General features: G+C 34.6%; 1 protein-coding gene across 7 annotated transcripts in view; it reads left to right on the top strand.

Annotated features, from left to right (window-relative positions):
- Positions 1–10,633, top strand: part of ZC3H7B (zinc finger CCCH-type containing 7B) — a 50,848-nt gene that overhangs the window by 144 nt on the left and 40,071 nt on the right. For 2 of the 7 annotated variants that reach the window (XM_087934749.1, XM_087934745.1), the window contains exons 1-3: positions 4,511–4,702; positions 9,607–9,666; positions 10,474–10,507. In XM_087934749.1, the coding sequence (XP_087790875.1) occupies positions 9,614–9,666; positions 10,474–10,507 (87 nt within the window). In that variant the 5' untranslated portion in view covers positions 4,511–4,702; positions 9,607–9,613. Of the gene's footprint in view, positions 1–2; positions 70–4,510; positions 4,739–9,606; positions 9,667–10,473; positions 10,508–10,633 lie in introns of those variants that run through there. The other 5 variants (XM_087934744.1, XM_087934746.1, XM_026696974.2 and 2 more) reach the window with 5 other exon arrangements.

The raw sequence follows: 10,633 nt of genomic DNA, 5'->3' as shown, positions 1-10,633 counted from the left end.
AGGTCATAATTTTATGTTGCACAATGCAGCTTGCCCACTCGCTCGGCACCGCAGAGTATCCTGGGAATTGTAGTTTGTTTGTTTTTACATAAGGTGTATTGGGAGATGCTGGTATTTTTCTTTCATGGAGCAGTTTGTTGCTAGAAACAGTGAGATAAATGTGTCTAGAAGAGAGTTGGGTTAGCAAAGTAGTTTTTGTGAAAAGTTATCTGTTCTCTGGCATATCTCCATCTGTGTAATATGTAATATGATTTCTATGTCTGCAAATTCATTACATTCTTACTGCTTATATGCAATCATTAAAAATATTCGATGAATTTTGAAACGTGTTGTGAGAAAGTAAGGACATTCGTTGAAATTTCCTAAATACTTTAAATTACAGATTATATTTAATGGAGTGTGAAAAATAAGAACAGTTTAAGATTGAAGTAAAGCATTTGTGTTAGTTAATAGAATGTTTAAAGAATGGTTGAGCAGTGAGCAAGGAAAAAGAATATGCAATGGAAAAATGATTAGAGACAAATGTGTGTACAATATCTTCTGGGTGCAGACAATAATGTGTTCTTAGCGGTGAACCAAAATTATTTGCAGTGAAGGTTTGAACAGTGAGGAATATGATTGTGAAAAACTGCATTGAAGAATAAAGTAATTTTATGTTTGACAGGGAAAATAGAGTGATGAATAATACAAGCTATACATAAATGATGTAAAACTAGAGGAAGTAAAATAAATTTGCTTATCTCGATGCACAGAATTAGAAAGCAATGGATAGAACGTGGTCTATTTCAAGGAATGAAACAGAAATGTCTGTGTAAGATTTTTCTGCCCATTTGTTCTATGAGAGTCGGGTATGAAAGGAGAAATGAAGTTGAATACAATAGTTTTCTTTTCCCAACCATGGCTTCTTGTGTTCTATTTCTTTTACTCTTTTATTCATTTAGGAAGGCAACTGTTTAATCCGTTGGTCAGTCACTGCAATAAATATATATCTATCTAGAATACCATACCAAACAATTACTTTATTATATAGTTAACAATAGGTAATGAATAAATATAGGTTGAATATAAAAGTGTGGCCAGTTAAAAAAAAAAAGTACTGGAAGGTGGAAGAGTACTGGAAAAGTGAATAGACTGAGAAGAGCAAGAAAGTTGCCAGTGTATCATCGAGCTGTCCAATCCCATTTGGGCTTCCAAGTAAGGAGAATCAGAGCTGGTCAATATTTTTATGAGTGACCAATGGTAAATACCAGACCTGCAGACTGAGTTAGGTGAGGACATAAACGTTTCATATATATCTCAGGAGAGATACAAAGACAGCTTCATAAATTCAACCAGGAACTGTATATAGTTTCAAGCCATTGTAAAATGCCATTTTCTACCTGTCATCCCTTGCTCATTAGTCTGCATTATCTGCCTAAAAATCCTACTGAAATGCATCACTCAGTTTGGAGGTGCATCTATTACAGTTGTTCTGAAAGACAACTATATAGAGCAGGGTTTGTGAGATTCTACAAAACAAAATTTTGAGTGTGTTCATATCATTTGCCGAGTATCCTTGAACATATATTGTGTTCTGTTGGATTATTGATATCCAAGTGCAGCATCATTGTCATTTAGTGCTATAATATATGAGCTGCATGGGAGCATTATGGTTCAATAGTTAAAAACAGTGAGCTTGTCAGCTGGTAACCTGGCAGCCCAGGTTGGAAACCCCAGCACTGCACAATAGGGTAAGCTTCCATAACCTGCCCCACCAGCTCCTGCCAACCTAGAAGTTAGGAAGCATGCAAAGGTTATGGTATTCCGTGGGAAGGTTACAGTATTCCGTGCACCTCAGCATATAGTTATGATGGCCACAAGGCCATGGCAGGAAAGTTACCTTTATATGAGTTGCAGAAATCCAAATAAGCATTAGACAACTGAAAAGACTTTTCTGCATCTCTTTGCTATTTTCTCATTTTCATTACATCAGCCAGTCTATACATTCATCTTGGAATATCTCACTGAACTATTTTATCAGAAAATGTGTCCTCCTCATCCATTTTACATTTCAAAATTGTGAAGATTTCATCCAGTTCTCTGTCCAGCTAAGGATAAGAAAACCTTTTGTGAATTAGTTGCATCTTAATAACATAAAATATAACTTGTATTATTCAAAATTCTTACCCACACATTTCTTAATTGAAAAAAAATAAAATGCTGTTGTATATGGACAGAATTGGAACAGCTTGCCTTCAGAAGTTGTGGGTATTCCATCATTGCAGGCTTTTTAGAAGAGACTGGATGGTATCTCCTGATTGAGCAGGGAGTTGGACTAGAAAACCTCCTTTCCAGCTGTTATCCTGTTAATTATTAAATCCTGTCATATAACACCCATATTTTAGCTTAGATAAATTTAATGGGTTCTGTCGTCCTATAGAAAATTTCTTAATGTTTATTTGCTTAAAATAATAATTTTAACATGGAAAATTGTGTTAAATAAATGTATAAATCTTATGCTAATGTTATTTTGTCCCATAAATTCCACATAATTTTAATAATTATTTAACTCTATTTTTATTTGAGAAGGAAAGTAGAATACATTTACCTCCATAAAAATGTTTCCTTGGAATAATTACTTAATTTTATTAAAATAACAGCAATAATAGCAATATAACAGTATTAATATTATAATTGTCTAAAAAAAATTCAACAAGTAAAATCCCACATTTTATAAATGTTCATATGTTAGAACCTAAAAGAAATATAACAATCTTACTCCAATGAACTGAATAACCTGATATGTAAATTAACAAATACAAAACTGTTTGGTATATGCATGTACTTTTCAATCATTATTGACATATAATAACAGCTCACAGTAATTACTGTAAGAATATTTTCCAAGCCAATAGTTATGGCAATATCTCAAATAGCAAAAGTAGGAGAGAAAGAACGTTCTTGATGAATTCTTCAAGACCTTTGGCTAAAGAGATAATTTCATATGTATTAGCCATTTCAAAAGGAGTGGGTAGCTATATTTTGGTCCAAGTAAAAAAGGAAGAAATCCAAATTTTTAAAACGGCACTGCTCCATATTATTAAAGTTTTCTGAATTCCACAAGTTCACCATTGCAGATTTTAGTTTTTTTTAAATACACAACCGGACTATAAATTGAAAAGTTATCACATCTTGATGCACTTCTGTTACTTATTTTATCTTATGCAAGAGAGATGGTCACAAACCATAATTACACAAAGATGGCCTTTGAACTTAAGAACATCACACAGACTCAAAAACATTTTGTTTTTCACAATGGCGAACCAGTTCCTATTACAGTACTCACAAGCAGAAAACAGCCATAGTTTTTCTGTCATTGTTCCCCTACAAGTGTATGGAATTATGTTGCTCCTACTTACATAATTTTCAAGATTAATGGCCCTGGATAGATTTGACCTCCATAAAGTTATCCATTAAAGCTATCCAAATTAGTAGCCACATCACTATATTTTTTGTAATTAATTCCACAGGTTAATTATATGGTAAGTGAAGAACTGCTTCTTTTATTTACACAAAGTCTCCTTTCAATTACTGGGTATCTTAGTATTTTGAGTAAGGGAGAAAAACTTCCTGTTCATATTCTCTGGGTATGATTTTAAACAATTCATGTCTATTGTCATGAATTTTTCAAGTTAAAGAGTCCTAAGCATCCTGATATTTTCTTGAACAGAAAATAGCCAAGCCTTCTAATAATTCAATTATGTTCTGATCTTTCTCACTCTGTTATTCCTTCCAAAGATGGTGATATAAACTGTACTTCAGATGCAGATGTACCATGGATGTTATAATGGCAGCATCTTTGTTTCTTGTCCTGCTATTCATCTCTAACATGGAACTTACTTTTTTTTTCCTAGTTGCCATACATTGTGTCTTCAGTAAACTACCCACTTTGACCCCAGGATTTATTCTGATTAGTTCAAACTTCAGTTTTAATTTGGGTCACTTAGTTTAAGTCACCTTTCTCCTATAATTGACAGAACATTGTTCTGCAACTTTTTATTGCATATTGCAGTTTAGATGACAGTATTATAAATTGGTGTCTGTCAGCTTGGGAGGCTCTTGCCTTGAAAAGCTGCATCTGACATTAAAAGCATTCTTCCAAATGTATATGCCTGAAAGTAAGTAGCATAGAATTGCAGGCTGGTTTACTGGGAAATCTCACTGAATTAATTAGCTTATTCCATTGATCTGTTTCTCCCATCCCCGCCCCCCCAATATATATCTTCTGTGTTTTTGTTTTTTTTGGAAATCCAGCACTACATATTTTCATTTCCTATGTTTTAAGTGTGATATTTCAAAAGTCTGGGAATAAATACAGTAATAGATTTATTAGCTGGGTTGCTGGAGTCAAGTTCAATTTGAAGGAGGCTTTAGAATTTTTTTTTAATACTGTTGTACTCTGTGGGTGGGTATATCGAGTACCTATGGTGAGGAACAGGTGGTCGTTAGGACCTGGAGGGATCCCAAGGAAGCATTTTGCCTGGCTGGTAAGGCTGTGTTAGGGAGACCTGGAAATGAAAGTAAAAAAGACGAAGAGGCACATGGAGGGAACAGCAGGGGCAGCAGCAGAAGCTGCTCTAGGATCAGAATGCTGCCTTCTGCAATGACTAATTAGTGACTAATTATTTATAATACCTCTAGTACTACCATACCATTAATCAAGGCAAGTAACCATAGTGAAAATTTCCAAGCAGAAGGGGTGAGTAGGTTAATTTTTTTCTTTGGTAAGGAAATTAAAAAAAAGGATGGAGGGAGAAAGATGTGAGAAATGCCCCCTCCAGCAATATTACATAGATTCGCAGAACAGTGACAAACATCGTAATTGCAAATGTAGCCAAATCTTCCCCAATCAAAAAGCCTCGGTCTTTCTTTAAAAGCACAGCTGGGAGCAAATTGGTAAAGACGATTTTTCCCGAGCGAGATGGGAGAGCTGGCAGGAATTTGGGAGTGAATGGCGGACCCAGTACCCTTTTGGAGCGATCGGGACCTCCTATTTCTACCCGGTTGGGCGAGTGGATTTTTTTTTTTACTAAAAACATTAATTACCTGCAATTTCAGTGAAAGAAAAACTGTCAACGCGTATGAGTGGGTCCTGCTTAAAGATAGCTTTTACTTCTGCTGGATCTGGCAAAGTTAGCCGTGTAACAGCATGGAAATGGTTTCCTGTGTAGTGTATAAATCTTTTTCTATATGTCACAAACATCTTTCTCCCGTCTTGGGGCTATTTTAGTTTGGAAATAACCGTGACAGCTTGCTATGAGTTTGAAAAGAGAGTGCCTGTAATAATACCGTGGGTCTTTTCCATTTACTTCCGCCATAGAGAGATATCTAATGCCGGTTCGCTTTAACTAAGCGAGGCCGCGGCTTGGAGGCCTTGGATTAATAGGGGTAGGACGGTTTTATTCCAGCGGAATTTGAACTAAAAATCGTGTTTTTTAATGAGGGCAAAGTAAGAACAACGGTTTGAAGAAGCCAAGTAATGTAAAATGAAAAACAGTTACTGTACATATTGTGCTGTAATCTGAATACCAAAGGCTTCCTAATATTTGTTAATATAACAAACTACAATTCACTCATAAATGTGTGCGTGTTGCATTAATTTATTAGGTTAAGCAAGTTATGTTATGGAAAATGCATAGTAGAATGTCAAATGTGTTTAAATTGCTACTGAGAATGCAGCATTTTATTCTGCATGACTAGGGGAAAGTGAGTGAGTGCCAGGAACAAAATTAGGCATTATAACTTCCAGGTTGGTGGGATATATTATAGTAGTGTATGGCTAGTGTTTGTTTAAGCCTTTGGGATATCTATATTATTCTGTTTTTTGCTCATTTTAAGTAAACTTTGCCTAAATTGTGAAAGTTTGTCATATTTTGTCAAAAATATTTGAATAAAAAAGTTACACTACTTTTCACAACTTTTCAAAACAATGCTAACCATCTGTATCATCTTTAATATTATATTGGAGGGGTAGGTGATTTGTGACTTGTAGAGCATATGTGGCTTGCCATTGTTTGTTATTAGGAGTTTAGTAATCTCCAAATTTGAAAAAAAAACCTCTAATCTTTCTAATGTGCAATTAAGATTCTTAAAATTGCTAAAAAATGGGAATTAGGCAAACTAATCATCCATCCATATAGTTTTCAGGGTTTTCAACCTGATCTTTCCCCACTTCTGTCTCCATGTGAGGTATATGTGCATGCAAAGAGAAAGAATATAAATATAATTTGCAAATTATATTTGAATGTTGAATTAATGAACATAGCATACAAACATAGTTATTGTATAGAAATATTTTTCTTAGCCCAGTGCTTTTTAAATTGCAGATTGGTAAATTTCAGATTTTAAAAAGTGTAGCTAAAAAGTGTAAGTACCTTATAAAAATGGCAAATAGGCCTTTGGTCTAAAAGTCTTACATTAAAGCTTACATTAAAAGAATTCAGGAAAGGTGGAAAAGCAGATAGGGTGTAATAAAGGCAATTATTATACTTTGCATTTAATGTAAGCAGTTAATAACAGTATTAAGCTGAATATAGGTAAGGATAGTATGGCAAAATTAGAACATTCTTACATAATAGTTAGAAAATATTAAGATGAACAGGAAGGGATGGTTCAAATGAGCTTCATCACTGGAGGCTTTAAAGAAGAGATTGGACTGCCATTTGTCAGAAATAGTGTGAGTCTCCTGTTTGGGGGTGGTGCTGGTGGTTTGGGCTAGATGACCTACAAGGTCCCTTCCCTTCTGTTAATCTGTTAAATGTGTAATTTGGTTCTGTGCTTTGAATTAGCTGCTATGTAAGGATTTCAAACCTGTACTTAAAACTGAGTAATTGAAACATTCAGAATTTATAGTGCAGCAAAGGCAATTAAGAATAGATTTTCCTATTTTTATAATTTGAAATATCAGAAACTCAGCTGGTAGTTCTGTACTATATTCTGATTTTTCTTCTGAAAATTTTTTTCCTCTATTTTTCTGCTCCTTGTTGTACTATAAAAGTTTACTTTTGTTTACTTTGCAAACATCTTACACACCCACACAAATATTTTATTTACAAGGTACCATGTAGAAAGGTACCATTCTGAGTGTCAGGGTTCCAGTTAACACATCTAACAGAATCAAAATTCTAAGGCAAACATGTTCCTCAAAGTATAGATTTATTAGGCATGTCATATTGGCACGTCTGGGGAAAACCCAACTCTGAAGGACTCAAGGTTTTCCCCACCCAAAACCCCAGAGTTCTTTCCCTCAGGTCACACGTCTGTCACATGATCCAACCAGGACACAGACACTATCCTGGCTGGTATTGGTTCATGCCTCTCCAACACCTGGTAGAGTGACCTTGGCTCCCACATGAAAGAATGTTGTTTTGTCTACATATCTCCAGTTATCTCTATCTCCCACTTTAGGTTCTCACAGCGGCCTTGCTGTGGTAGCCCTGAAGATGCTCCCAAAATGGCTCCAGCTTACAAATGGCTTCTGGGCTGAGAGTAGGATTTTAAATATTTTTTAAAAAACAACATTGACAATATTTTTCAAGCACATAGCTTTAATTAATGGACTGTATCATTAAAAGCCAGTTGGGATGCAGCAAAGATATAACCTTTTTAAAATTTGAACAATAGACTGTACAGGTAGTCCTCGACTTGAGTCCAAAATTTCCATTGCTAAACAAGATGCTTATTGAGTTTTGCTCTATTTCACAATCTTTCTTGCCACAGCTGTTAAGTGAATCACTGCAGTTGTTAGGCTAATAACATGGTTATTAAATTAATCTGGCCCCAGGACACTGCAACCATCATATATACTGTACATACCCAATTGCCAAGTGTCTGAATTTTGTTCAAATGACCATTGGGATATGGCTGCAACAATTGTGTGAAAACCTGTCCGATCACTTTTTTCAGTATTGTAACTTCAAACAGTCACTAAAAGAATATTTGTAAATTGAGATCTAGCAGTAAACTTGTACAATGCACAGGTCTGTTGATTGCTATCAATGTAATGGGCTACTCCAAGGCTCTGTGCTCTTCCAACATCTTCATCAATAATTTGGATGAAGGTATAGATGGAAAACTCATCAAATTTGCAGACAACACCAAATTGGCAGGAATAGCCAACACTCCAGAAGATAGGCTCAAGATTCAGAAGGATCTCAAAAGACTTGTATATTGGGCCCTATCCAACAAAATGTAATTCAGTAATGGGAAAAGTAAGGTTTTACATTTAGACAAGAAAAACCAAATGCACAGGTATAGTGTAGGTGGTACCTGACTCAATAGTAGTAACTGTGAGAGGGATCTTGGAGTCCTAGTGGACAATCACTTAAATATGAGCCAGCAGTGTGCTGCAGCTGCCAAATAAGCCAACACAGGGATACATAGAACCAAGGTCATGTCAAGTGTTAATCCCACTTTATAATGCCTTGGTAAGGCCACACTTGAAATACGGCATCCAGTTTTGATTGCCACAATGTAAAAAAGATGTTGAGACTCTAGAAAGAGTGCAGAGAAGATGATCAAAGATGATTAGGGGACTAGAGGCTAAAACCTAAAGATGCTGGAATTGGATATGTCTAGTTTAATGAAAAGAAGGACGGGGGGTGGGGTGACATAATAGCTGTGTTCCAATATCTCAGGGGCTACCACAAAGAAGATAGAGTCAAGCTAGTAACCAAAGTACCTGAAAGCAGGACAAGAAGCTAATGAAGGAGAAAAGCAACCTAGAACAAAGGAAAAATTTCCTGACAGAACAATTAATCAATGGAACAATCTGCCTCCAGAATTTGTGAATGCTCTAATATTGGAAGTTTTAAAGAAGAGATTGGACAACCATTTGTCTGAAATAGTATAGGATTTTTTGCCTGAGCTGGGGGTTGGACTAGAAGACCTCCAAGGTCCCAACTCCATTCTGTTTTATTTGCGGCCTTCTGACAAAGTCAATGGAGAAACCAGATTCACTTAACAACCATGTTACTAAACAATTGCAGTGATTCACTTAACTATGACAAGAAAGGCCATTAAGTGAGGCAAAATTATCTTAATAACTGTCTTGCTTAGCAACAGAAATTTGGAGCACAATTGTGGTCATAAGTGGAAGACTACCTGTAGTCTGCTCACCAATAGATTTCATACTTCCTTAATCGTCACTACAATTACTTAAAAATTTGTCTTACATGTAAATTTCTCTTAAAGTCATATAGAGTCTTTAGAATAATTCCAAGGATTTCCAGGGTGTTGAGAAAGGTTAAAAGTTATTGAATTTTTTTCTTTCTATTCCTCTGCTCCTTAGAAATCTTATATAAACTTTTGAGAAGCATAATGAAGTAAGCATAATAAAATAAGCTTTTTCTGTATTTTTAGGAAGGGAAGTTGTTGGAATTTATTTACTCACAATTTACAGATAATATATTGCTAAGTGCTTACATTTTTTATTTGAGGATGGAAAGAAAATATTAAATACTATCGTATTTGGGAAAGAAATATAATAGCGTTGTGTCCATGTTAAAATTTGAACTGAATAGATTTGTACAACTGTAAAATATTAAAACATTCTTTTTACTATTGTAGTGATGCAATGGAAAGACAAAAAAGAAAAGAAGAGATAGAGAAAGGTCTTCAGTTCATCCAGTAAGTAACCATATTTTGTGGTGGTGTTTCTGTTTTCACTTATTTGTAATATAACATTCTACTTTGCTCAACATATCAGCAAATATCCAAACAAGAATCAAATTACAATTCTATTATGGTTGCATCAGTGTAGAAATATGGTAGTGCCCAAGAAGTTACTTGTTGGATCTATACGATCTAATTTAAACATATTACTCTTGTGGAATTTGGAACCTAGAAATATTAGACTTCCATCAATGTATTTTAATTAACATACTTCTAAAGGAGAATGTCTGAGACCAAGGAAGAATATTATTTCTTAGATTTTTATTTATCTTTTGTTAATTCAATTTGTAAATTTGAGGTGATATTCTTCTGCTGATTTATTCTATTGATTGACTTTGTAGAAAAGTTATCAAATAAATTGAGAGTTTAAGGCTTATATTTAATTTTTGTTGGCTTCAGCTTTATATGACTATAATTTTCCAGAGGAGTTGAACTTTGTCGTACAAACTTTCCTATACATGTGGGCCATGGATACTAGCCACAAATTTTCCTTCTTCCATTTGGGGAGAGTTTACTGAATTTTTTTCCTATTAAAATTGCTCAAAGTTCTAGACAAACACCAATGTATCAGTCAGCCTATAATGTTGGTACCTAATAATACTGTCCTTCTGGAAAACTGGGATATCTATTTTACTGTGGAAATTTCCTATCTCTGATTAAATTATACATGTAATATACATGTCTTTATGCATGTTAGATCGATGTACACATTTCATGACTGTTTTATTCTTTCTTAACTGTTTCATTTATTCTTCATTCTAGGTCTACATTACCTTTAAGCCAAGAAGATTATGAGGTAATTTTAAGATTTCACATTCTTATTTTAAAGTATTTAATGGTATTATGTAAATTCAACTTAACCTGTTGTCATAGATAATGTTGGGGAACAGAAGAGTAGTATTAGTTTTCTAGAGTGGTTAGG

Source organism: Pseudonaja textilis, chromosome 5 (genome assembly GCF_049901715.1).
Source record: "Pseudonaja textilis isolate UNSWEBS1 chromosome 5, rPseTex1.2, whole genome shotgun sequence".
Lineage (NCBI taxonomy): Eukaryota > Metazoa > Chordata > Lepidosauria > Squamata > Elapidae > Pseudonaja > Pseudonaja textilis.
This window is presented reverse-complemented; position numbering and strand designations above follow the sequence as displayed.